Genomic DNA, 27,691 nt, shown 5'->3' on the forward strand with positions numbered 1-27,691 from the left:
GACGTTAGATACTCCTATTCATTTATTCTTTTCTTTCTCCTTAGAGTAGAATCTCCAGGAGATCAGGAACGTGGTTTAGTTTATTGCTGTTTCCCTAGCACCTAGAAGAACATCTAGCCCATAATTAGTTCTCAATAATTACCAAATGAAGGAGTGACTGAATAGGGGCTGTTTACTGTTTTGTGCCTTAGATTCCTCATCTGTTGGAGATGACGATGTTAACATCCATCTAGTAAGGTGTTATGAGGACTAAATAAAGGAACCAAGCACTGTGTGGCAGCACTGAGGCAGGATTTAATCAGTGGGAGCCGGCACTGGAATTATCGTTTTCACTCTGTACAAAGCCAGGCTGGGCACTGCTGGTTAGCCTTGTTTTAGTTTTTGTGTTTAAAGTTCCCGTTAGTTCTTAGAATGCTGTGCACCTCCATCAGTGAGGGGGTATGTTTTGGTGACACATTTCACTACGGGAAACTCGAACGGCAGATGTGGGAAAATGTACATGTGGTGATGATGCACTGTGGAACGTTCCCCTTTCTCTAGAGCTACACCAGAATGGAGGGAGAGCCCCATCAACTCTGTACACCCAGCTCCTAGACACGGCCATCTAAGCATGTTTGTGGAATTCATGCATGATCAGACCTCAGCCCAGTGTCACCTTCCCTTGCTCTGGCGCAGTCCAGGCCTAGTACACAGTGTTTGTCAGCATCACTTCTATGGTGAAGGGACTTCATACGTCTGTAGTGTTCCCCAGCGCCTGGCATAGTGCTCAGTCAATGTTTGTTAAATTAATGAGCGTGGGAGAACATCTCCTGAGCCCCTTCACATCCAACTCTGTTGAAAAGAGCTCTGATGCTAGAGAAACTGTCAATCCGATTCGTCTCGTTGCTGTGCTGCGTTTCTAGGCAGCACCTCCCTGTGTAGGTAGCCTTCCTGTCAAGATCAAAAACAGGTGGGCTCTCATGGTTTCTCCCCTTTGCTCCTAGGGACAGTATGATTTGGTGAAATGCCTGGCTCCTATTCGAGACCCCAAGACCGAGCAGGATGGACATGATATTGAGAATGAGTGTCTAGGGATGGCTGTCCTGGCCATCTCACACTATGCCATGATGAAGAAGATGCAGTTGCCAGAACTGCCCAAGGACATCAGGTAAAGCTTCCCACTGGCTGAAGAATTGATTGTGAGGATGGTGGTGTTTCTACATGTTCTTACACATTTCAGCTTAATTACTGCCAGGGTTTGGCTGACCTTTGCTCTCTATGAAACCCAGATCTTACTTAGAATGTTTACTACATACACGTAGCATAATTATAATTGTGTCTTGATTTTGGATGTTGGCTGCTAATCTCAGAAATTTGTGCTTGGGTGAAATTGCTGAGCTGAGGATGCCAATAAAATTTAGTGACCCCCAGGCCTTCTCCGTCCCCTCCTTGCCCATGGTGGACACTGTCATCTATCACTGCATTTTTTCCTTTTGTTTTGGAGCCATCTTAAAAATCCTTCTCAGTACAGTTCTGTAAGCAGCAACTACCATCCCAAGCCTGAACTCTGAACGCGTTACAGTAGTTCACTACAGAGCTGTTAATTCTAATGTGAGAATTGATCAACTACTATTAAATATCTCAAGAAAACTGCATTTACTTAAAAATATCATTTGAGATCAAGTCTCTGTGAAGGAATATTTAAGTTCTGTCCATCTATGACATCCAGTAGTTTTTTTTCACCAGTAGGCTATTAGGATGGTCATAAATGAAGACGGTCTCATTTTGAAGAAGGGACTTCGTAGCTGCATTGTTTGTGATAGGTGGCATGCGTCTTCTCATCAGGTTGCTGCTTGTTTCTCCTTGCACTTGACCAGAGTCTAGAGCAGATCACAGCTCGCTCCTCAGTGATGCAGGGATTGAGTCAATACTGCTCAACTGCTGCTTTCTCTTTTTTCTGTGGCCTTCACTTTGGGCACTTCCTCTTTATTTTTTCATAAGCTAAATTGAAAAATGACAGTTCTTCTCTAATTCTGTTACATTAATCTAAAAGAAAAATAACACTTGTTGAAGATAAATCCCAAACTTCACAATTTTCTACTGTTCTGAAGCCACTCCATGCGGCAGGGATGACCTGGGGCCAGGTGCTGTCTCAGTCCTGGGAGTAACAAGCAGATCAGTCTCCACATTTGTTTGGCCCCCAGTGGACTTGTTCTTTGTTTCATGGGTACTCACGTTCTTCTTAACATTGACTCCTGTTCTAGCAGTATATCAGCTTGTTTAGATTCTGTTTGTTATAGATACTCACCCACTAGCACCTGGATAGGTAACTAATCTTTCAGCTTACCTGTTGATCTTTTAAATAATATATCTGATTCATATTCACATGGCAAACACTAAGTCTTTTGTATTAATTAGCTTTAGTATGTCTTTCTCTCTCTCTCTCTCTTTTTTGGGAGGCGGGAGGCTGGGGGGATGGAGTTTTGCTCTTGTTGCCCAGGCCGAAGTGCAATGGCGTGATCTTGGCTCACTGCAACTTCCGCCTCCCAGGTTCAAGTGATTCTCCTGCCTCAGCCTCCTGAGTAGCTGGGATTACAGGCATGTGCCACTATACCCGGCTACTTTTGTATTTTTAGTACAGATGGGGTTTCTCCATGTTGGTCAAGCTGGTCTCTCACTCCCAACCTCAGGTGATCCGCCCGCCTCAGCCTCCCAAAGTGCTGGGATTATAGGCGTGAGCCACTGCCCCCAGCCTTTCTTTCTCATTTTTAAAATAAAAAATGTGATCTGTTTAGAAAAGTTATAAATCAGACATGCAAATAGAACATACAAAGCATTTCTCATCACACAAATTGATAATTGCTCCTAACACCTTGCAGACCGTTTTCTAACTGATGCTCAATCCTAGTAACAGTGTGTAGATGTGAGTACTAATGTGCACAAGAATGGTGAAGCTAGCAAGCAAAAATGTAGATGCCCTGCCTTGGTGACCTGAAAATTGGGCAATACCTGTAGCAATTCCCATTTCAGTGAAATCTGTGGAGCATGTGCTTTTCTTTTCTTTCCCAGTTTCTCTTCACCTGCATCTCCTTATGATGGTCATCTTCAGTGCTTACTCCATCTAACGTCCTCTGGGAATAGATCTCCCTTTCCCATTTGGCAACATGTGGATTCATGGACTTAGATTTGTTTCTAAACTATTTTCTCCTAACCTGTACATGAAAAAGAGATGTACTTTTCTACTGTCTTTTAGCTACAAGCGATATATTCCAGAAACATTGAATAAGTCCATCAGACAGAGGAACCTTCTCACCAGGATGAGGATAAATAATGTTTTCAAGGATTTCCTAAAGGAATTTAACAACAAGACCATTTGTGACAGCAGCGTGTCCACGCATGACCTGAAGGTGAAATACTTGGCTACTTTGGAAACTTTGACAAAACATTACGGTGCTGAAATATTTGAGACTTCCATGTTACTGATTTCATCAGAAAATGAGATGAATTGGTTTCATTCGAATGACATTGGAAACGTTCTGTACTACGAAGTGATGGTGACTGGGAATCTTGGAATCCAGTGGAGGCATAAACCAAATGTAAGTGGCTGTTGGCAGTCGATCAAAGAGAACATTCCCGTGTCACATAGCGTATGCTATTTATCCTTCTGGAGTCATCTGTCTGCATGTCCATCACTCCCATAGGCTGAGTTTATTTAGGAGACCATGTATCATTCATATTTTATTTCATCCCTGTAGCACAAGGTCTAAATGAGTATTGAGTTATGTAGAGAAATATAACAACATGTTTAATACGTAGTAGTATAATAATAATAGCAGATAGTTCCTGAGTGTTTACCATGTGCCAAGTACTTTTCTAAGTATTTTACAAGTATTAACTCATTTATTTCTAAAAGTAAAAAAACCTTTGAGGGAAGTATTGCTATTATCTCCATTTTAGAGATGAATACAAAGAGGCACAGAGAAGTTAAGAAATTTGCCCAGGGTCATAACTAATAAGCATTTGTGCCAAGAATTGAACTGAGGCCTCTGGCTCTGTGAAATTGACTAATTGATTTTGCTTTATGGAGGCTTCTTTATGAGATGTTTATTGGATGAAGAAATAGAGCAGAGTGGCTTAAGAGCATGGGTTTTAGACCCACGTAGACGTGGTTCAATTCCTAGCTTCATGACTTATATGGCCTTAGGAGAGTTATTTCACCTTTATCTGCAGCTAAAAATTATGCATCTGTTAAATGGAGGTACCTACTGTCTGACTCAAGGTTGTGAAGAAACTAAATGGCATTTAGCACAAAGCCTGGCAACATAATAAATGTTGAATAAATTATTATAACTGTTACAATTATTATTACTGTAATTAATAATATTAAAGTAAATGTGGGTGGGTGCAGTGGCTCACACCTGTAACCCCAGCACTTTGGGAGGCTGAGGCAGGCAGATCACTTGAGCCCAGGAGTTCGAGACTAGCCTGGGCAACATGGTGAAACCCTATCTTTACAAAATATACAAAAATTAGCAGGATGTGGTAGCACATGCCTGTGGTCCTAGCTACTTGGGAGGCTGAGTTGGGAGGATTGCCTGAGCCCGGGAGGTCAAGGCTATAGTGAGCCATGACCTTGCTACTGTGCTCCAGCCTGGGTGACAGCAAGACACTGTCTCAAAAAATTAAATAAATGAATAAAATATGAGACTCATTTTCTCCTCCTATTTTATTCTCTTGCTAAAACAATAATGCTTGATACTTACTGAGGGCTTTCTATATAGTAGGTATTATACTGTGTTAGTTAGTACTTGTCTAATCTCAGAGAACCCTGTGAAGATGTAAGCTCTCTATTTCATGAATAAGGAAAATGAGGCTCAAAGAGATGATGTAACTAGTTAAGTAATTGGCAGAGGCAGGAACTTAACCTAGATCTCTGGTCTCCAGGGCTCATGCGACACAAAATATTTTCACTTGTGCAGATATATATTATTCAGTGTGTAGATTATTTCAAGCATGAAATTCATGTCTTCTCTGGAAAATCCCAACTTGAGTACTGTTATAAAGTCAAGACGATTGGTAATAGGAGAAAGCTCATGTTCAGCTCAGTGGGAACTGGGAAGAGTATGTTATCTGTCTGTGTCAGAGCATGTGTAGTAGTCTGGAAGTGAGGGGACCTGAATGTAGATGCATGTCTGGTGAGCGGTGATTTCCCTTTCTGAATTTCCGTGCACATTGCGTATTATATAGTTTAGACAGTGTGCTCATTAAGGTCTCTTCCAGATGTGAAAGCCCAGGATTCCCTGATATAACCCAGTTCTTTGTTCCTAACCCTGCAGGTGCCAACTCCCCCAATCCTTCTGCAAGTCCAGACGAGCTGGCTTTCTCTTCCTTGGGCCTAGGCCCTGCATAGGTTTCCCAGCAGCATTGACCTTTACCAATAGAAAATGAGGAAAGCAACTTAACCCTGTCCCTTTTATGTATCTTATCAGGTTGTTTCTGTTGAAAAGGAAAAAAATAAACTGAAGCGGAAAAAACTGGAAAATAAACACAAGAAGGATGAGGAGAAAAACAAGATCCGGGAAGAGTGGAACAATTTTTCTTACTTCCCTGAAATCACTCACATTGTAATAAAGGAGTCTGTGGTCAGCATTAACAAGCAGGACAACAAGAAAATGGTAAGTTTGTCCCAGAAGCTCTTAAGTCTGGATCTGGTGATGAGAGGGAGAATTGCTGAGTTCCGTTCTGCAGTACATGATTTTCAGAGTTCCTGTCCTAAAGAGAAAATAGGATTTTCTTATTGAAGCCAAAAAGTTCCTATTACCAAGGCATTCTCAGTGTTTTAAAGTTACACCGATACCTTCCAGTGCCTTTCTTTGGTCTCAGAAATGTGAATCTGCCTTAGGATTTGCTTCCCTCCCAAATATACCTCAGCATCAATATTTAATTCACAAAGCTAGTGGATTTGAAGGAAAAGAAAACCAGCAAATGTCAGTGTTTCCTCTCAAGGGCTCTGGCACGGCCTCTCTGCTGAGCTGAAGTGCAAAGCAGGAAGCTCCACGTTGCCCTCAGGCGAGCCTCGGCCACAGTGGCAGTCATCGATGTGGTGTCAGGCACACCGCAGTGACTCTCGGACAGAGGAAGGGGTGTTTAATCTCACTTCCTCTTTTTTGGTATCACTTGAGGACATAATCTAAACAAGCAGGAAGTGGGAACTCTGCCAAAATAAACCTGTTTGTGTCAGGGGAAGTCACAACCAACAACATGCAGAGAGAGCGGCTGGTGAGACAGCTAGCACTCTTAAGGTGAGTGGAGCCAACACCAGGAAAGGCCACATTCTGCCCAAATGTGGCAGATACTATGTCACAGTGATAACGCTCAGTGCTGAGGAAGAGCTTGGTGATAGGGTTTAGGGCAGACAGTCACTCTCCTGTATTCAGAATAACTTGTCTTTCTGGTATAACCTTTTGGAAAACAGTTTGGCAACCTGTTAAAAGCCTTGAAAATATTTATATATCCCTCTGTTTAGGAATCTAGAGAATGAATCTATCTTCCAGAAACAATGTGAGAGGCAGGTTGTGGTTTATGAATAAGAATGTTCATTCCAGTAGTAATTAAAGTGCCAAAATTCTGAAAATAACTTAAATATACAATAATAGGAGAATAAGAAAATAAATCACAATTTGCCTGAGTAGCAGAATATTAGACAATCAGGTTGCTGAATTTTTTAATGACCTGGAAAAAAGGTCAGGGAAAAAAAGCAGGATATAAAACTTTACCTATAGAATGGGACCAGTTTTGTTCAAAATATCAATAGGTATGCATGTATATACACATGCTCTTAGAAAAGTAAATATTAACAGCCACTTATTTATGGTGGCATTATGAGTGGTTTTAAATTTCTTATTCTCCCCTCCTTTTTTTTAAACAAAAAACATACATTTTATTAGAAAAATATAGTAAAAACAAAGTGAAGGGGGAGAAGTAGAAGAGCTCAGATGGATGTTAGTGGAAAGATGCGAAATGGAGGGAGAAAAGAAGTGCTGTTGATGGAGCACATCCTGGATATTAGGCCCCGTGTTATGTGCTGCATCCTGGATATTAGGCCCCATGTTATATGCTGTGCCTGTATCTTGGTCTGTCTTAGTCCTTATAAGAACCTCAGAGGACTGAGCCTCAGCTCTACTTGAAATGAGGAATCTGAGACTAATCAAGAGGCATGGGATCTTGCACAGGGTCACTCAGTGAGAAAGTGGCAGGCACTTGCCCAGCTCTGTCTGGTTCCTGCCTGTGCATTTTGCCTGTGTTGCTTTGGCTTCTAAGGAGTTATCATCCCTCAGAAACCCTGAAGGGAGTGAGGGAGAGGCTGACATGTCCATGATCTGGCTCTTCAACGTGGTGTCTGCCTGGTGCACATTTTATGAGCCTGCCCCATCCTGTCCTGTCCTGGTTGACACAGTCAAGTCTAGCACCAACACAAGTTGGTGCACCCGTCATCTAAGTCAGAGCTCACCCTGGCCACATGGGCCAGTGATTCTATGCCAAGCTACAGTGCTGTGGAGGGAGCAGGAGGAGGGCAGGAAGAAAGAAATACTTGATTCCTCCATTAGTTTGTTTTTCTTTACCACGCTAGCCCTTACTATGTGTTGGGCACTTCCTATTCTGAGCACTTCACAAATACCACCTCTTTTAATTTTCATGTCAACGCTGTGGGTGAGTATGATAAGGGGAAACTGAGGCATGAAGAGGTTAAGTAACCTGTCCAAGGTCACACAGCTGTTAGGTTAAAGCATTTGAAATTGCCAATATTTGATCATTTTGACCTATAAAAATGATGATTCCATATGCATAACCCTACTAGCAGGTGGAGAGGCTGCGATTTGAACCCAGAGCAGCTGGCTCTAGAGCCTGAGCTGAGGGTTGACCACTGCTCCATGCTGCCAGTTTAGAATCTCATGCCCTCGTTGTCCCCTCCCAGCCATGGGATTTCCAAGCCCTTTAATCAGGCAGTACTTTGAAGAAACCCTGATACCAGCATGTTGTCAAGTCAGACCTTGTTGTATCACTTCTCTCTGCATCTCCTTGGCATCCCTAATTTCTGTTTAGACTCCTGTTCTCAGGAAATGTAAGTGCAGATGTGGTCTTGCTTATCATGTGGCTGGGTGAGGGGCTGCCCAGGCCAGCCTGCCCCTTGTTCAGAGCATCTTGAATTTGCTCTTCAGGGATATCCGCAGGTGGGTGCCTGGTCACACGTGCAAGGCAGTGTGCTCAGTGTGGTTTCTCTTTCCTGAGGTGCCATTCCTATGGTGACCCTGCCCTCTCCAGGCCTCCTTCCTCATAGCCCCAGGCATGCTTCCTTCGGCAGTACAGCTGCATTGGGCCCCTGACCTCCCTCCTGCCGAGTGGCTTGTCTCCCCTGCTCCTTTTTCCCTTCACTGTCCTCTCGTTTCTGCCACCTGCCTCTCCTTTCTACAGGGCTATGAAAGAGTCATTTTGCCCTTTTTTGAAGCCTCAGATGCTTTTTAATGTTTTTTTTGTGAGTCAAAGCTCCACATCATGGCTTTTGCATACCTTCCCTTGCCAGGAAGTGTTCTTGATTGACCTGATAGTTCCTGTCAAATGGGCAGTCTCTTCAGGGATCAATGATCAGGACAAAAGTACCCCAAATCTACAACACAGGTGTCTTTCAGAACACCTTCCTTGATGGAAATCCCCTCCCTCCTCTTCTCCACAGGTGCCTTTGCCTCTTCCCACTCTGAGTAAGACACTCTGCTCTCTCCAACTCTCAGAGCTCTCTAGGCTTAATCTAGCAAACTCTTCACTGGGCCTGGGATTATTCCTAGATTAAAATCCAGGAGTTTCACCTTCTAGAGCAAGTCTGCTATGAGATGAACCACACTGCCTCTGTTTCTTTTCTCCCAAGCAGGAATAATGCTGATTTAGCCATTCACTGTTGAGTGCCAAGATTACGGTGCATGCTTTGCCCCTTCCCACCTCCACTTTTGTGCCTCTGCCACTTTGATTCAGGCTTCCTCTTCTCCCATCTGGACCCAGGGGACAGCTTCTCTGCATGTCTCCCTGCCTGCCACAGCCTCCCCCCACCCAACACACACACGCACGCACGCACGCACGCGCACACACACACACACACGCACACACACACACTCTAACATCATCTGATAGTTTGAGATAATAGATGGGAAAATGTGTTGAACAGTGAAAGTCCTATATAAATGCAAGGGGGATCGGGCGCAGTGGCTCACGGCTGTAATCCCAGCACTTTGGGAGGCCAAGGTGGGAGATCACTCAAGGTCAGGAGTTCAAGACCAGCCTGGCCAACATGGTGAAACCCCGTATCTACTAAAAATACAAAAATTAGCCAGGTGTGGTGGCAGGTGCCTGTAATCCCAACTACTTGGGAGGCTGAGGCAGAAGAATCACTTGGACCCAGGAGGCGGAAGTTGCAGTGAGCCGAAATCTCGCCACTGCACTCCAGCCTGGGCGACAGAGTGAAACTCCATCTCAAATAAATAAATAAATAAATAAATAAATAAATACAAGGGGTATATTTAGTATTGATGAAAAGGTTTTCCCTTTGGGGTTCCCATTGGGTTATAAAAATCTTCTCACCGTGTACCTCCCTATAGAATCAGCCACTTAAGCTGATAGAGACATGATGTAACCATGGGAATTTCTTCTCTTTCAACAGGAACTGAAGCTCTCTTCCCACGAGGAGGCCTTGTCCTTTGTGTCCCTGGTAGATGGCTACTTCCGGCTCACAGCAGACGCCCATCATTACCTCTGCACCGACGTGGCCCCCCCGTTGATCGTCCACAACATACAGAATGGCTGTCATGGTCCAATCTGGTTGGTCCTAGAACCTTATCAGTTGCCTTTGGTGTGCAGAGAGCCCATGTTTTAGTGATGGGGCATGTCATCATTGTTTAGGTCAGGCCAGTTGACCATGCTGCCTGGTACTTGTTGGCTGTCCTCCTTTCCTCCCTGCTGTCCAAGCTCTGGTCAGGCCTTCCTGTAATCTCCTGCCATCCTCTTTGCAGCAGCCCCTCAATGCTGCTTCTTTACTTGGATCTCTCTTCATAGTTTAACCCCCTCACCTCTCCATAGCTGATCAAGAAGTACTACACTTTCTGATTTCTTGCTGTGTCAAACAATGTGGGCAATTCAAGAAACACTGAACACAGCTGAGCGTGCTGCCATGTGCCTGTGGTTTCAGCTCCTTGAGAGGCTGAGGTGGGAGGATCACTTGAGCCCAGGAGTTCAATTCTAGCCTGGGCAACATAGCAATATCCCATCTCTAAAATATATAAAAGAAGAAAAAGGAAGATCAGATGACGATCTTAGCATCAGACAGTGTAGTAAATGGAATTGTCAGTCAGCTTGTCCCAAGGTGCCAGGTGAACAGTGGGGACCGTGAGGGTAATACAGACTTAAGGCCAGAAGGGGCTGTGTGGGATGCCTTGTCCCACCTGCATCTCAGAACTGGCAGCCTGTGCTGAAGTACCCCTGGTGATGGGCAATGTGTGAGGCAGCCCATGGATTCGAGCTCTGACTGTGAGAGACGTGCATACCTTTCTGATATGGAGCTGAGCTGTAGTGGGCTTCTCTGTAACTTCTGCCTACTCACTTGAATTCTGCCTCTTGAGACAACAGGGATTCCGTTGACTTGCTCTTACATATGACAGCCCTTCAGGCAAAGGAAAACAGCCAGCTGCTGTGTTTCTTCTGAGCCTCTCTTTTCAGACCACAGAATATCTGGGGAAGCATCTCTTCTGCCACCTTCCACATGATGTGCTTCTCACCTTCTTCCCTCTTCTGGCTACCTTGTGGACAGGTAGCTTAGTAGTCACATGGCCCTGGCCTTGAGAGGCTCACAGACTCATAGGGAAACAGACATGCAAAGAATGGCAGAGCAAGGGGTTGAGCATTTGAAAAGCGTCTTCTGCCAATGTCCCAGCCATGGTTGTGCTTCAGGGCCCAGGCACTCGCTCTTCCCTTGGCCCAGAATGCCCTTCCTCCAGAATCTGCGCAGCCTCCACTTCCTTCAGGTGCTAGTCAGATATCACCTTATCCGTGAAGTCTTCCTTGACCGCCTTATATAAAATCATACCTCTTTCCCTTCCTTCTCCATCCCATACATGTTGGCCGCTGCACTCTGCCTTATTTTCCTTCAGTGGCAGTTGTTGACCTCCTGAGATACTATGTTTATTTACATAACATAACATTTGTTCCTGGTCTGACTACCCTCACCTCCCAGAATATGAGCTTCCCAAAGGCTGGGGCTGCATTGCTCACTGCTTTCTTAGCACACACAGGGTCTGACACATTGTAGGCCCTCAGTGAGTATTTGTTGAATGAATGGATATTTCATGTTTGATGGGATGCTGACATTCCTTGCCTAAAGAGCCTGCTCAGAGTAGGTGGCATTCAAATCTGATTAAACCAAAGAATCAATGATGGCTTGCCAGGCCTTAAAGCGCGGAAAGGGTACCTAGATGAGAGGTCAGCACAAGCAAAGGCATGGTGCAGTTAGAAAGTACACAATGTCCCTGTCTCTCTAAAACACACGAACCATGGCGGCCTTCTCTCACCAGCACTTAGCAAGCAGCACTCACCTCATGCAGGGATGTATTCAGTCAGTATTCACTGCTCTCTACATGCCAGGACTCACTGGTCCTGGGGATACAAAAAAGTGTAAGACAGGCCTGTTCCTACTAACATCTGTCCAATCCTCACTGATGTATTCTCTCAGTGTGAGCCCATGGTGATACAATAATAAACAATATGGCCTCTAGTTCCCACCTCCCTGAGGTTTGTGCTCCCACTGGGCTGGCTAGGGGTGGAGGGGAGGCATGGCAGCTCCTCATCACCAGCCTTCAGAGAGGCTCTTCTGTCTCGAGCTGGAGACGCTGTCCGTAGGGAACGTGGGGACAAGCAGGGCTCTTTGCCTTGGGCAGGAGGCTGAGTCCTCTTCTCAACCTTGGAGACTCCGTCGGTCCTGAGGCCACTCGGTATTTCCACTACACTCATGGATGGCATCAGAGGGGACTTTAGGATCCCGGGCAGATAGTGTGATGGGGCCGTTAAGACTTGAGGCAGCTCAGGAGAGTGGATAGCCCAGAGGTTCAATGTCCTGTTTGGTGTGAGCTCTTTCTCCCTTTGCCTACTTGTCCCTCTAGTACAGAATACGCCATCAATAAATTGCGGCAAGAAGGAAGCGAGGAGGGGATGTACGTGCTGAGGTGGAGCTGCACCGACTTTGACAACATCCTCATGACCGTCACCTGCTTTGAGAAGTCTGAGGTCAGTCAGGACACTGGCTTGGACCAGGCCATACAGCCATGAGGTGTCCAGTGTAGCCTGGTTGAGGAGCTGCTGCAGACAGAACCACCCTTGGCAGGGTGGAATTGAAAAGCCTGGGTCTCTGAGAAGATCCCTGGGAGGTCAGGCAAGGGCCCCTGCCCTCAAAAGGAGACTGCTCCCCAATAGCCAGACCCCTACATCCTTCCCCTGTAGGGCCCTTTCCTTCTTCCTTCATGGGACCCATGGTGGGGGTCCACCATGGCTCTGGAAGACAGAACATGACCAGAAAACCAATTCACACCCAACACTTGGAAAGTATAGTGTCATTATGTAGAGTGGTTTATTTAGACTCAGTGCCAACATCATCTCAGACCCAGAGCTATGCCTGTCTACAGCATTCACTGGTACAAACCAGCGCCCAAATGCCACTTCATCCACATGGCCTAACACAGTTTTTTCCAAATGGTAGCTTCAGACACTTCAACAAATTGCCACCCCATCTTAGAACAATGAATAGAGATGTCTTTTAGTGACTGAAGCGTAGCTGAAGCTGGGGATGATGTGAGATACATTCTGAGGGCTAAGATATTCGCCAGAATTACTGACTTTGCCTCACTAGACCACAAATGCCTTTGTTATTCATGTAATTAAAAAAACTATAAAGTGGAATATTTTCAGACAGTGAGTTTTACAAAACACTTTACATCAGTACACTTTTAATCAGTACTGGTTAGGCTCCACATGCATGGGGAGACCTGGGATACAGAGGGGCTTTTGGCAGGGAGAGTAGATGCAGGAAGGACAAGCTCACTGGTGAACCCCTGGGGCTGGACTCAGTCAAGAGTGGGAGGAGGAAACGGCAAAAGGAACCAGCGCTGCCAAGTGTCCTGGGTGAGGCAATGCAGGAACACCACCACCTGCCCAGGCTGTTCCTGAACAGCTGGGCCTCGGGGCTCCATGGCTCAGAGCCTGTCAGGCTCATTGCCTTCCCAGAATGCTTGCCGTCTATTCATCAGTCATTGGAGGAAGCTTAATGTGTTTACGATGGAGGGGTGCATGAGACAGCCCAGCCTCCTCCTGAAGTGGAATTGGCCTGTGCAGTACCAAGAGTGTCTATGACTCCCTAACAATGTCACATCACCCGGGGAAAACAGCAGTCGTAGAAATGATTACTTCCAGCACACACTGTGGCCCACCAGACCCTGTGCCAAGCATTGTACCTACTTGTGCTTTTTTAAGCCTTGTAATAGCCATATTAGGTAGGTGATATTATCCCATTGTACAGATGAAGTCACTGAGATTTTGAATATCATCTCCTAGTTTACAGCTTATGTAAGTCTTTCTGACCCTCATTGTTTACCACTAAAATAGTTTAGTTTGTACAAAAAGAGCCCATGAGGGAAAACTGCTTATACCTATCTGGCACCACAGTGTTCCAAACCTGGGTCAGACATTGAACACCAGCTCCCAGTGTGGTTTTCCTCAAGTAGAGACATGGCCTGGAAGGGCTCAGTTTGAGGCTGTTCCTTGAGAAATTTTGCCATCATAATTATTACCTCATACATAATATTTGCTGGACTTTATAAAGGGCTTACTAAGTTTTTCAATACACCATGTTATATAATTGTAGCAACAATCCTATGAGGTTGGATTTTCATGAACTTTATCTTACAGGTGAAAAACCAAGTGACGCTTTTGTAGAAATAGCTACTGTGTCTGCTGTAGTATTAACTCCCTTTTATCAATGCCTTCTCCTGGACCTTGTTTTATTATTTAGTTAGTTGTTGGTTGGATTATTTATTGAGAATAAACTTTATTTTTGAATAATTTTAGATTTACAGAAATGTTACAGAGATGGTGCAAAATTTCTCTTACTCTTCATGCAGCTTCCCCTAATGTTAATACCTTACATACCCATGCCTGAACCCATTTTAAATGTGTAATTTCTGGTCATATCCTGAATAGCAGGTGCAGGGTGCCCAGAAGCAGTTCAAGAACTTTCAAATCGAGGTGCAGAAGGGCCGCTACAGTCTGCACGGTTCGGACCGCAGCTTCCCCAGCTTGGGAGACCTCATGAGCCACCTCAAGAAGCAGATCCTGCGCACGGATAACATCAGCTTCATGCTAAAACGCTGCTGCCAGCCCAAGCCCCGAGGTTCGTCTCCCCATGCCAGAGCCAGGCTGTATCCCATCAGTAATGTGCTGAGACCCAGATCGACCAAAACACGCTGACTGGCTTAAACAAAGTGGACTCTCCCCACAGTTTCTAGGTGTTTTTTATTGAGTTTAATTATACTTCTGTGCCCAACTCACATCCAATCCCTTGAGTGTGAGCATTTTCTATAGAAGAGGCATATACCTTTCTCAGCATCTCATTACGCTGCAGAAATGCTCAGCGTTAGTAAGCAGAAAATCACTTCTTTCTTCCTTAAGATAAAATGCCTTGAGGGGTCTCCTGTCACTGGTTTATTTATCTGAGAGATATTCCTGGCACATCTTTTATGGGCCAAGAACTATATCAGATGCAAAGAATCAGAAATGCATAAGGTCCAGTCCCCGCTCTCTGGGGGTTTCCAGTCTAATGCTGATGTTACAGGTAAATGAGGCCACTGCAGTTTGTGATGGGTGTTTTAACCAACATAGATATCGTACCCTGGAGTCAAACAGAAAGGGATGGTCAAAATCCCTGAGTTCCGTGGCACATAGGGCTGCCTGAAGGAGGCAGCTCTTGAACTGAGTGTGGGAGGATGAGTGGGAGGTTGCCAGTGTGGTCAGGGCATCTCGGCACGTGCAAACAGAGACATGGGCGGGGGCTGCCATGAAGGTGAAGGTGGAAGGGAGGGGCAGGTGAGGCTGAGCTTAGGGTGTGGGGGCCTTGAGTGCTGTGCCATGGAGCTGGGTCTTTATCCTGCAGGCTGTGGGGGCCAGGGAGGATCAGGGAGTGAAATGGATCCAAGGGGGTGAGCCAATCAGCTGTTTCTTGTTAAGCCTCTTGAACAGTGTCACTGATGTTCTGCAGGTGGATTTGTGTCTTAGAATGTGAGGACTGGAAAGACACGTAGAGGTCACACAGTCAACTGTCTCATTTTATAGATGAGAAAATTGAGGCCCAGAAGAGTGAAGTGGTCTTATCAAAGGTCAGCGTCAAAGAGGGGCTTGAGTGCCAGGCCTAACCTGAGTGCCCTAGCTCTTGAGAACTGTTTATTTTGCTGCGCCTCACCTCAAGATGCTGCCCTTCATGCGTCAGGTTCTTCCCTTAGAAGGAGGAAGGCCTCAAAGAAGGAGCAGCGCGATTGCCACTGAGGCCCCACGAGTGTCAGAGGAAGACCCTCTGAGGAGTCTTTATCTGGGACACATCTTGTTCTTCCAAGCGAACATGTCCATGAACCCTCACACCACCAGGGGTGGGCAGAGGAAGCAGTACCACGATAGAAAGGGACCTGAGTTCTTGATGTTTGAATCAGTTTTTGGTCTCAGCAAGGGGCTTGTCACTGAACTTGGTGAAAGAGGAAGGACTTGTGTTCTTGATCAGATAGGGTTTCCTGCCAGGCTCAGAGAATAACTGCAGCCTTTGTTTTCATGCTTGAGGATTTTCCGCAGAGGTAAAAACACATCTGCCACTTGGCTGTGAGACCTCAGAGTGAGTTCAAACCTTAAAGCCCAACAGCCCTATTTATTCACAGCAACACACTCGAACGAACCCCAGTTGAGGCTCCTGAAACTCAGTGCTGAATGTGTTTCCTGTTGCCTTTCCCACCTGACTGTGAACTCCTAAGACAGGACCTGAGTCTCACTCACCACTCTGTGGGCTTGTGGGGAGGACAGTGCCCAGCACGGAGTCAGCGTGAATAATGCCTGTCAAGTGAACCAGGTAGCAGGAGCTGCTGGATGGTGGGTGCCTACTGTGGCCCAGGCAGTTTATGTACCTACCTCATTTATTTCATCTACACAGTAGCTTTTTGTAGATATTACAAAGGTGATGAAATTGAGACTTAAGAGATGGTAAGTGACTTGCTCAAGGCCATGTAGCTAGTAGTATCGGTAGTAGGTATAACAGTAGCAATAATTAATAAGAACGGCTGCTATCATGTGAGCAGGACTTACAATTTGCCAGGCATTGTTTGGAGATCTTTCATGTTTTAAGTCATTTAGTCCTCAAAATAACCCAGAATATGTTGTTATCCCAATTATACATGCCCAAGATCACTTAGGTAGAGGTTGAGTGGGGATTTGAACTCGCGTTGTCTGACTCCAAGTCCAGTGATTCCTTCTGTACCACCGCCCCCATCCTGCCCAGGTCACATTGTCTTTGGAAAGGTGCAGCCATCAGCCTAGGACTTTAGAGCAAGCACCAATTCTCCTGACCTTGGGAGAGTAAGAATAAGGCCTGTGTGTGAGGCCTCCTTACATAGGTCCCCCAAAGCTCTCTCTTTTCCCTCTGCCGTGTGCAAATTAGAGAAGTGGTGAAATCGTGAAAATTAGACATGAGAATGTTGTGTTGGGTTCTTCAGCTCCTCTGCCCTCCTAACCACAGGGTTTTGATAGCCAGACCCTGATCGGAGTTTCTCACTTGAAAATGCAACTAAGAAACTCTTCATGGGATAAATAATAAGCAAAGTGAAAAAGCAGGAGGCCACTCAGAGTGGGCGTGATGGCTCAGCAGGTCCCACATCTCTGGTCCTGTGTCCTTTGTCCAGCTCCACTGCCCATCTCCCACTCCAGAACCCTGATGATACAGGAGGGATGATGACAGTGACTAAGATGTAATGCCAGTCATAATTACGGCAGCAACCAGTCAGGGAGCGTTTTACTCCATACCAGGCACTGAAGGCAGCCCTTCCCTTGCGTCATCCCATTCGTCCACATGGTAACCTGTGAGGGACACAGCTGTGGCCCCCATTTTTCTAGTGAGGAAACACCTTCATGGAGGCACTGTGGCTTCCCCCATTCACCTTGTTGACCCTGGTGCCATGTTCCCTGAAGTGCCCATGCAAAGAATAGTCCATAAATGGCTTCGGTTCCATCCCCCTCTCATTTCCCAAGTGGCTCTGCTGCCTGGCCTCTTGCCTGTGGACACCAGCCACGGGGCCCCTTCTTGATGCCTTTTCTCCTGAGTTGAGTTGAGCCTGAGTTGCCTCTGAATCGGATTTTCCCCAGGTAACAGGGTGGAGTCAGGAAAATGGTATGGAGGGAGCAGCCTCTGGAAAAAGGAGTGCCCAGGATGTGAGAACAAGGGGAGCCTCTCCCTGAGCCCTGTTTCTGGCACCCACATTTGTTCTCCCGAATAGGGCCAGGTATGTTGTGGGAAGGGTAGAGACGAGAGCATCTCTAACTTCAGTGTGAATCCTAAGATTACGAACTGCCTGGCCTTGGGCCAATTACTTAATCTCTCGGAATCTCTGTTTTCTCATCTATAAAATGGGGATGAGAATACTATGTATTCCATAGGATTGTCATAAGGACAAAGGAGTTAATGTGTATAATGCTCATAGAACAGCGGCTGGCACGGAGAAAACAGTCAGAATATGTGAGCTTAAAAAATTAGAAAGGAAAAGAATGCCCTGTCCTGAGGGATAGCAGGGATTAGAGACGTGACCCTGTGCAGGAACCCGGCACTCAGCAGCCATTGCCTCCCAGCGGTGTGTGTGGTGGCCTCCATGGGTTGTGCCTGGCTGTTCTTACAGATGTTCTTTTAGGAACTTCCTCCTGTTACGGTCCAGGAATCAGGACTGGAATGGCTACATTTTCTCCCCTAACGCATTATTGTCTTCTAGTGCAGGAAAGAGGAAGTGAAGAGAAATGCATGTTCGTTGTCATTTTGCTAATATTCCTGCTTCAGTTAATAAAATTGATGAAAACATACAAGTCTTCAGAGATTCCCGGAATACTTTCCCTGCTAGTCAGAATCTGGAAGGTCCCTTCTTGCCTTATGATAATCTTGTTCCTTGTAGTAGCTCCATGGTGGGAAAGGTGATTTCTGTGGATTGTAGATTTTCTGGCCTCGAGAATTTTGTAATGTGTTGGGTTTGCTGTTTGAATCAGTAGAATCTGGGGGATAGTCTACTTAAACCTGCACATTGAGGGGGCATTTGGTAAGCACCTCCTCCGTGTCAGGCACTGCTGGTACCACAAGCTTCAGACAGGGCACTGTTCTGGGTCTCCTGCCCTGATCTTCTGGCTCAAAACCAGCATTTGTTCACCTCCTCCTCTGGTTCCCATCATGCCCTGGGCCCGGGTACTGCTTCTTCCTTCTACAGCTCTCATCCTTTAGAAAGACGCCAGTCATTCGTTCATGCATTTAACAAATAATTGAGTGCCTACTATGTACCAGGCTGTGGAGGTGGAGCAGAAAATAAGACAGTCTCTGACTTCTTTCAGTTTCCGGTTTTACATTTTAAATTTTAATTTCACTAGGGAAACTGTTTCTGACCTTTCTTACCAGAATAGATCTTGCCGTGCCAACCTTGGAGCACCACACACCTGTTCTTTAGAGGAGCTGAACAAATTGTAGCTTTCCATTTAATTGTTTATTTGGAAGTTTTGGCTCTGTCGTTACCCTGTGAGCTCCTGGAGGGTAGGAGCCATGTGCCTATTGAATAAGCACTTGTTGAATGACTGAAGCAGCAAGCGCCCGCACACCCGTCCCACAGCCACGGCTCAGCAGACGTTGGCTGTCTGAGAGCTTGGATCTTGGGTGCTGTGCTCAGACTCCTCCAATCTCTTCCACAGAAATCTCCAACCTGCTGGTGGCTACTAAGAAAGCTCAGGAGTGGCAGCCCGTCTACCCCATGAGCCAGCTGAGTTTCGATCGGATCCTCAAGAAGGATCTGGTGCAGGTGAGTCACGGCTGCAGGGTGTGGGCCAGCTGTGGTCCTGCCTCCCCACGGTGGATCAGCTTGGGGATCTGGGGGAAGGAAGGCTGTGTTTGGGGAAATCTTAGTAGAAAAAGAACAGAGAGACTTTCCTTTGATGGCAAAAGCCGTACAACCATTGCCTCCATCCTCTTCGCCCTTGCTGATTGCTCCTCAGAGACATGTTTTGAGGTAAGTGGTTTGGTCAGGCTTTGTGGGGTTCCCTAGAACTGCAGGGACCTTCTGTGGTGAGGGAGTGCTGAGGGGGTGGCAGGGCAGGAGGTGGCTCTCCACAGGGGAGCATGGCCATCACCCTTCGCTGCCTGCAGCAGGCTGTGTGACGGAGCACCTCCAGAGTTCAGTCCTGCACTTCCTGACGGAGCACCTCCAGAGTTCAGTCCTGCTCCTTCCAGAAGGAGCAGAGCTCGAGAGGAGAGAACACAGGGAGGGAACAAGAGGACATGCACAGTCTGGGCCTGAAGGAGAACTATCTTGAGAAACAGATCCCAGCCTTTGGAGGCCTTTTTGCCCAAAATCTACAGGTTGAAGGGGGGCCCAGGATCTCCCCAGGGGCTGCCCTGGAGCTGTTGCTGGTGGTGTGAGGCCCAGGGAAAGCCCACTTTCTGTTCTGCTGCCGCTCCCCAGCCCTGTTGCATAGAGCTACGCGTTGGGGTATCAGGGAGATGGTGCGGCAGCCTTGGAGAGAAGCAAGCACGGGGCCACTCACCACCTGGGGAGATGGCAGCGCCTTGGAGGTGTTGGAGGGTGAGGCGGAAGCTGCCTGCTGTGAAGGAGCCTGGGGAGAGTGGCACTCGGGGGTTTGTTACTTTACCTTTTTCAGTGAGTCCCCAAGATTGTTGGATGGGGCTTGAGGGAGTGGAAATCCACAGCTAAACTGCCTCACTTCCCTCGTGGTACATTTCTTCACCAAAGGCCCATCATTGTTCTCTATTCCTCTCGTGGTGTCAGAGCTGTGTCCTGAGATTACAGTCACCAGAGCCACAGTTTCATAGCCTCTTTTCTGTGTAGAACTTGACATAGTCCGTGGGGCCTGCCTCTTTTCCCTCCCCTCGAGCCTCCAAGCAGGTAACCACCATCCTCCATGCCTTCCACATCCACTTAGCCAACAGAGATCAAGCATTACACGTGCCAGGCACGATTGCTGCCTCAGCAGGCTCCTGTCTATTTTGAGGGGGTAATCACATTAGCAAGAGTCAAGTTCCAAGGTAGGGAAGTACAGCAGGATGTGGACTTAATCTTTAGAGGACAGAGATGGCTTCCTGGGGTAAGCGGTATCAAAGCAGAGTCCCAGACCAGGCACAGCGGCTCACACAGTGGCTCACACCTGTCGTCCCAGCACTTTGAGAGGCCAAGGCGGGAGGATCGCTTGAGCCTAGGAGTTCAAGACCAACCTGGGCAACACAATGAGATCCCATCTCTACTAAAAATAAAAATGAAAAAATGAGCTGTGTGTAATGGTAAGCAGCTGTAGTCCCAGCTACTCAGGAGGTTGAGTTGGAAGGATTGCATAAGGCCAGGAGTTTGAGGTTGCAGTGAGCTATGATTGTGCTACCGCACTCTAGCCGGGTGTTAGAGTGAGACCCTGTCTGGGGGGGAAAAAAAAAATCAGGGTCTCCTCCTGGAGGATGAGCTCAAGTAGCTAGGCAAGGTGGAGGGAACAGCATCTGAGGAGGCCGAAGTGGGCCATATGGGCCTTTGTGGGTCTCTGCAGAATCCTGACAGCATGGTGTCATGACTTGGCCACGGTAAGAGCAATTATTCTGAAAGCATATGGCTTTTACGGGATGTTCTGGGAATACAGCTTCCCATAACCTTGATGGATCACTTCATGACAGATGCAGCTTTAATGAATAGCCAAAGACCTTGCCAGGATACAGCAGACAGGGCGGATGCATCGCCATTCGGCTCTGACAGATGACAAATGGTGGCATTTGTGCAAATTAATATACCTGATTAACAATGGTGTATGTTCCTATGGGGGATAAGACTGATTCCCTAGGTATCAGCCACAGTCCATTTTCTGCATTTCCAGGGGGTCCTCAAATAATAGAATAATGGACCTTCAGTTTACAAGTTTTGTGGGGCTAATGTCAACAACTTGACATTGCCTAAGTTTTGTGAATCCCATTTTGATTTCCAAATATTAAGAATTTTAAAATCAGAATTATTGCAACTTGAACTGGAAGGGTCCTCAGAAATAGATCATGGTATGGCCAGGGCTTTGCACTGATCATCTCATTCAGTCCTCCTGCCGCTCATCCGGAGGTATTGTTCCCTTTCACATGTCAGGAAATCCAGGACACATCACCCCAGTCTCCACCTTCATCTTCACATTGCCATCTCCTCTGTGAGGTTGCCACGGCAAATGCAGGTGTACTTTGCACCACTAACTTTAAATCCTAGCATGCATGCACGCACATGAGCACACACACTGGATAGATGGATGGGAAACAGATGGTTCCAGTGTGAGAAACTGTGCCTACCTGTGCCAGAGGGCTTCAGATAACACGTGGGCCCACCAGATGGGTTTCTACACACCATCTCCTCAGGCACCTCCGTGTGCCTGAGTCTGTACCAGGAGCCTCCATCCCTGTTTCCTGGTTTGATTCTTACCACAGCCCTATGAGGTCAGTACCATTATTACCTCCATTTGCAGAAAGTGGGCAGAGATTGCCCTCATGTCACATGGCCAGCGGGTAGTAGAGCTGGGATTTGCAAGCCTCTTCACAGGGTAGCACAGCCTGTGAGTAGAGGAGCTGCCTGGGGGCTCCTCTCTTGAGTCTTCTCTGGAGGCCTGGGGTGGGACCCATGTGGCTGGCTGTTGATGGCCCTGTTTGCAGTGTCCTGACATGTTAGGACTGTGTTTTGGCCAAAGGCCGTTCCTGGGGGTAGAAAGCAAGGAGCCATTTAGGGAGTAGGAGGACTGTCTCCTGGGGCCCAGCAAATGTCACCACTGTGTTTGGCCAAATAGCTTGTTGTTTTCTCTGGAGGCCTGACAAGGACAAGGCGCTGGGGACCATGAGCTGGGGCAGGGAGCCCTCTTGCCTTTGCCCCATCCCATTGATAGTCCATGTTCCCATTGAGGAGCCATTCCCAGACGGTCCATCACTTCAGGGCACAGAGAGGTCACCCAGCCTTCTGCTTCTTCCCTCAGGGCGAGCACCTTGGGAGAGGCACAAGAACACACATCTACTCTGGGACCCTGATGGATTACAAGGATGACGAAGGAACTTCTGAAGAGAAGAAGATAAAAGTGATCCTCAAAGTCTTAGACCCCAGCCACAGGGATATTTCCCTGGCAAGTGTCTTCCTCTGAACTCCTCCCCTCCCCGCCCCCGTTTCTGGAGCCAGTGGAACACAATGGGTTGAGAAGAACCCTTGCCCTTCTTGTGGCCCAGTGGTTTTCAAACTTGCCTTTTACTCAGAATTTTTTTCTCCACATATGATCTTAGTGGACCCTGCATGTAGAGTAAGTGAGGTGGGTTGAGCAGCTCCTCACACTCAGGCTGTGCCCTCCCTTCCACCCCCAGCCCCCACCTTTCCTAAGGACAGGTCCAGGTGGCCGTGCTGTGGAGCCCCAGGACTCTGGCCAAATGGTTCAAAGTTCCTGATACAGTCCATGGCTCTCACCACACAGTCTGGAAAATGAAAGCCCAGAGGAGTAAAAGGACTCACCCAGGATCCCACAGACTATTAGAGTGACACAGTCAAATCTTGAGCAGAGATCGGCTGCCTTCATTTCCCCTTTGTTCCAGCATAGTGCTAAACATGGGTATTTCCCAGAGCTGAAAGGAAGAGAGAGAGGTGGGCATGAGTATCCAGTGGGAAAATTCTTAGCCAGCTTCTCCCACTAGCCCTGCTCTGCATCCTGTTAGGTTTTCTAAATAAATCTCACATCCCTGCCAGGTTGGCCCAGAGAGCAAGGCTTGGCAGTGCCTCTGGACAGCCAAGGCCAGGGAATTGGTGTTCAGGGCATGGGGTGGTGACAATGGTGAGCTTTCCTGGGTCCACTGGCTTTCCCCTCAACAGAGCCCCTGGGGAGCAGCTCCCTGGAGGCTGGCCTGAGACATTCCTATGTCCTGCTCGCCCACAGGCCTTCTTCGAGGCAGCCAGCATGATGAGACAGGTCTCCCACAAACACATCGTGTACCTCTACGGCGTCTGTGTCCGCGACGTGGAGAGTAAGTGTGTTCTCTTTCGAAGGGGTGGGTGGCCTGGATGCGGAGCCTGGGTGCTGTGGAGATGGTGGGGGCTCTTCCCACCCTCACGTTGCCCAGGCTTCTTGCCTTTCTTTTTACAGTTGAGGAGATTGAGGGACTGAGCAGGTCATTTGCTTAAGTTAATAGTGGAGGTGGAACTAAAATCGATTGCTTTTCATTCATTTGTGTAATGTTTTCTTGCCAATGCCGGCAAGAACCCTACACTGTGCTAGACCTGGGAGGCTGAGGTGAGTGAAATGAGGTCAAGGCCACAAGAGTCAGGCCCAAGGAGCTCTGGGCAGGTGAGCGAGGTGAGTGCACCCCACAAGCAGCAAGACGCTGGCCCCTCGAATGGACTGGCCTTCATTTTAACCACAGGCAGGCTTGGCCCTTTCTTGGTTGTCAAGCCACTGAGCCGGTGGGCCCTTGGGCTGCTGCTGCACACTGAGATGGAGGGGTGGCCTTGGCCTCTGAGTTCCTGACATGTAAGTTTGGAAGAAGAGCGACTTTTTTTTAACCCCAAGTGACTTCTTCCCTGTGAAATCCGACAATGTGAGCTGTTCCGTGTACTCACACAGGAGTCCTGTTGAGAGGGAAGTTTTGCCGTGTGAGCGGCCTGACCTCTGTGTCACAGTGTGTTGTAGAACAGCAGCAGTGGCGGCGGTTGTTCACAGAGCCCTTGTTCTCTGTGTCAGGCCCTCCGCCAAGGCTTTCCAGGCCTTGTGACATTTAGCCACCATCTGTTATTACAGATGAGGGAATTGAGGCTCAGGGAAGTGTCACTTGCTGAGTGCCACCCGTTTCGAAGAAGAGCTTGGAGTTGAACTTGGCCTTTCCAGCTCTGAAGCCCCTGCACCTTTGCACCCCCCAAGGATATCTGTGTACTCTGAGGCCGAGTAGTGTCCACTGAAGTGGGCTGTTGTAAGGGGATGAAGGAGAGGACTATGCCACAGACCAGGTTCCAGACATGGCTATTTTTATGCCTACAGATATCATGGTGGAAGAGTTTGTGGAAGGGGGTCCTCTGGATCTCTTCATGCACCGGAAAAGCGATGTCCTTACCACACCATGGAAATTCAAAGTTGCCAAACAGCTGGCCAGTGCCCTGAGCTACTTGGTAAGAACGTCCTGATGTCCATAATGGTCCCACCAGAAACCAGAGTGTCCTGGGAGGGGTGGCAGGAAAGAGGTGCTAGCCAAGCAGCTAGAGGGGCCTGTCCTTGGGTTCCATGGGGCCAGGGCTCTGTGGTTGAACAAAGGTGTGCCTGGTGCTTACTGAAGACGGTCGTTTGGGGCCATTCCCTGTGCTCACGTGAGTTCTGTTTAGTGGGAAATGTTAGCACGTCAGAGGACCGACCTGCATACTGCAGCGTATGGATGGCAAGGCTGAAAGCAGTGCAGTACGTGTTGAGTGAATAAGTGAACTGCCAGCATCTGTAGTAGCTGATGTGTGGAGTGCTCACCATGGGTCAGCTGTTCAGGCGTTTCACAGATTCTAATCAGTATCATGCTCACGAAGCCCAATGAGATATGCCCCACTATTTAGCCGCATTCAGTGATGAGGGAGCTGGAGCCAAGGGGCACCTGTGATGTGCCTAAGTCACACATGATTGGCAGAAGGGCCAGGCTGTCCGGATCTGGCTGTAGCTGGGGGTAGGAAGAGATGACCTGAGGGACCAGGGTTGGAAATAGAGGGCGGGAAGGAGCACTTTGGCTAAACTTGACCTTTTTACTCTGCAGGAGGATAAAGACCTGGTCCATGGAAATGTGTGTACTAAAAACCTCCTCCTGGCCCGTGAAGGCATCGACAGTGAGTGTGGCCCGTTCATCAAGCTCAGTGACCCCGGCATCCCCATTACGGTGCTGTCTAGGCAAGGTGTGTCTCCCCCTCTCTTCCCTCGGGCCCCACCCTGAGTCAGGGGCAAGTCAGCAGAGAGAAGGGCTGGGCTGGGGTTGGTCTCCTTTTAGAGAGTCATTTTTTTTTTTTGTTTTTGGTAGAGACGGGGTTTCACCATGTTGGCCAGGATGGTCTTGATCTCCTGCCTTCTCTTAAGTCCTTGAACGAGCCCCCATTCGTCCCCCTGCCCTGGGTGATGGCCCCCACCCTGGGATGTTTTGCTGATCCTAAGGCGGCCAGGGCTTCAGAAGCCTGGCTCCACACGACCCTCCTGGGGAGCTTGGAGGCAGGGGACCCATCTGCTGGCTGTGACCCTGACTGATGTATCAGAAGTGCTGGGCGAGGCTTGGAGGGCTGCACGCCTGCAGGCCCCCCACACAGGGCTTATGTGGCCATGGGCCATGTTTGGGCACACTGCTTGAAGTAGTTCCTTCATTGGCTCACTGTTCTGGCTGCAGTGACAGTAATTGAATCCCTAGGAGATCCCAGAAACTGCTCCGTCAGTGTGTCTGTTGTCTTCCAGAGTGCATTGAACGAATCCCATGGATTGCTCCCGAGTGTGTTGAGGACTCCAAGAACCTGAGTGTGGCTGCTGACAAGTGGAGCTTTGGAACCACGCTCTGGGAAATCTGCTACAATGGCGAGATCCCCTTGAAAGACAAGACGCTGATTGAGGTGAGCAGGTGTTTCTCAGGGCGTGAGGCAAGTGAGGGCTTTCAGGCGCTCGTGGGCTTCCCAGGAGTTGTCGGAAGCCTGGCACTGTGGGAAGAGACGGGCATGGGTTTGAATCTCTTCACAGGCCTACTGGGTGAGTGACCTCACAAATGTAACTGAACTTCCGTGAGCCTCAGTTTCATCATCTGTAAAATGGGGATAATCAGTAACTACTTGTAGGGTTGTTGTGAAGATTAAATAATGCATATAGAGTGACAGGCATACAGTACAAGCTCGATAGATGTTACAGTATTATTTATCTGAGATTTTAAGTGCCTGTTATTCAGCAAAATTACCACACAAATATGTATGGAGTTCCTATTGTGTATTAGCCATCAAGCTTGGGAAAAGCTGGAGGTTCACAATAAAATAAGATACAGGCCTTGCCTTCCCTTGAGGGCCTTAGGGTATGGTAGGGAGTTAGGCTAAAATAACAATGGTAAGAATTCCAGAAGGAATACCTGAAAGTGTCACCCTAAGAGCCCTGCAAATTAGGTAGGATGGTGTCATTACCCTCATTTGACAGATCAGGTAACTGAGACTCAGGTAGCCCCACTCACCTGGGTTCCTCAGCTAGAATGCAAAACAGGCGAGGTGTGGACCTCCTCCAAATCTACCTGTGGAAAAAGTGGAGACTCTAACTCCAAAGGGGTAAAATAGTAAAAATCACAATGAAAGACCACTGTCCCTTCATCTCAGTGACTGTAATTGGAATGTGCTCCTGTTGTTTAGAGGGGGCAGGCATCAGTTTCGGCTGTGAGAGCCTGGTTTCAGTGCTGTGCCGGGAGCCTGGGTAGTTTGGTGTGCCTGGCCTTGAGTGTCTGGAGTGGGGAAAGGAATAACAGTGATCAGGTGGGAAAGGCCATTTGGGTTCAGATTTTTAAAGTCCCTTATTCCAGGCTGCAGAGCCTACATTTACTGGGGGTGGCATGGGACAAGGAAGGATTTGGGTGGAGGAGGGAGGGGCTTGGAGGTTGGCCTTGGGATGTTCTTCTGGATGCAGTAGCTGGGATGGACAGAGGAGAGACCTGGAGGGAGACAGGGGCCCCGAGGCTCTCAGCAATGGGAGCCCCACGTCCGGAAATGGCAGCGGAAGTCCAGAGTGCAAGGTGGGAGATACTGAAGAGGTAGAACTTTTACGACTTGCCAGTTAACCATGGTGCAGGACTTGGGAAAGGATCTTAAACCCGCAGGGAAACCATCAGATCTACGGATCTGCCATTTGGAATTTTTGGCCTAGGCTTTTGGGAAATTCATTTTTATTTTTAACTTCCTTGGATCCTTGGAAATGAAACAACATACCCTTTGTCATCAGTCAGTATTTATCGAGCACGTCCTGCGTACCCTGGGCTGAACAGCATACAGGGTGGTGTAAGGAAGGACCCGTGTCTTTAATAAAATAGGAGTCTCTCTCCACCTAAGTCCCCTTGGGTTAGATGGCTTTTCTGCAGGCTGCACTGATGAAGGGATGTGTGAGTGACACTCAAGGACAAGAGCAATTCTCAGCTCCTTAATTCCAGTCCTCCCTCCTCCCTGTCCTCTGGGACCTGCCCACCCAACCCCACCCCACCCCACCCCACCCCAGGGCCCATGGGGACCAGAGAGGAACTTAGTACCCTTGGAGTCCAGCTACGAAGTAGAAACTGGAATGCAGTGGTTTCACTTCATCTTCCAAAAGTAGCATAAGTTCTTGTTTCTAAAATTTAAAGTAA

General features: G+C 47.8%; 1 protein-coding gene and 1 long non-coding RNA gene across 13 annotated transcripts in view; one reads left to right on the forward strand and one right to left on the reverse strand.

The window, feature by feature from the left end:
- Positions 1–27,691, forward strand: part of JAK1 (Janus kinase 1) — a 187,862-nt gene that overhangs the window by 151,386 nt on the left and 8,785 nt on the right. For 8 of the 12 annotated variants that reach the window (XM_054554279.2, XM_054554290.2, XM_024246064.3 and 5 more), the window contains exons 6-17: positions 984–1,147; positions 3,233–3,575; positions 5,469–5,654; positions 9,686–9,843; positions 12,174–12,297; positions 14,263–14,452; positions 19,027–19,133; positions 22,324–22,467; positions 23,263–23,350; positions 24,358–24,485; positions 25,109–25,244; positions 25,789–25,940. In XM_054554279.2, the coding sequence (XP_054410254.1) occupies positions 984–1,147; positions 3,233–3,575; positions 5,469–5,654; positions 9,686–9,843; positions 12,174–12,297; positions 14,263–14,452; positions 19,027–19,133; positions 22,324–22,467; positions 23,263–23,350; positions 24,358–24,485; positions 25,109–25,244; positions 25,789–25,940 (1,920 nt within the window). The remainder of the gene's footprint in view (positions 1–983; positions 1,148–3,232; positions 3,576–5,468; positions 5,655–9,685; positions 9,844–12,173; positions 12,298–14,262; positions 14,453–19,026; positions 19,134–22,323; positions 22,468–23,262; positions 23,351–24,357; positions 24,486–25,108; positions 25,245–25,788; positions 25,941–27,691) is intronic. The other 4 variants (XM_054554310.2, XM_063711984.1, XM_024246071.3 and 1 more) reach the window with 1 other exon arrangement.
- Positions 13,025–27,512, reverse strand: LOC134759484 (uncharacterized). Its single transcript, XR_010135700.1, has 2 exons — positions 26,540–27,512; positions 13,025–26,024 (listed from the first exon to the last, which is right to left on the reverse strand). It is a non-coding gene; the product is annotated as an uncharacterized LOC134759484 (long non-coding RNA).

The sequence above is a fragment of the Pongo abelii genome, chromosome 1, assembly GCF_028885655.2.
Source record: "Pongo abelii isolate AG06213 chromosome 1, NHGRI_mPonAbe1-v2.0_pri, whole genome shotgun sequence".
NCBI lineage: Eukaryota > Metazoa > Chordata > Mammalia > Primates > Hominidae > Pongo > Pongo abelii.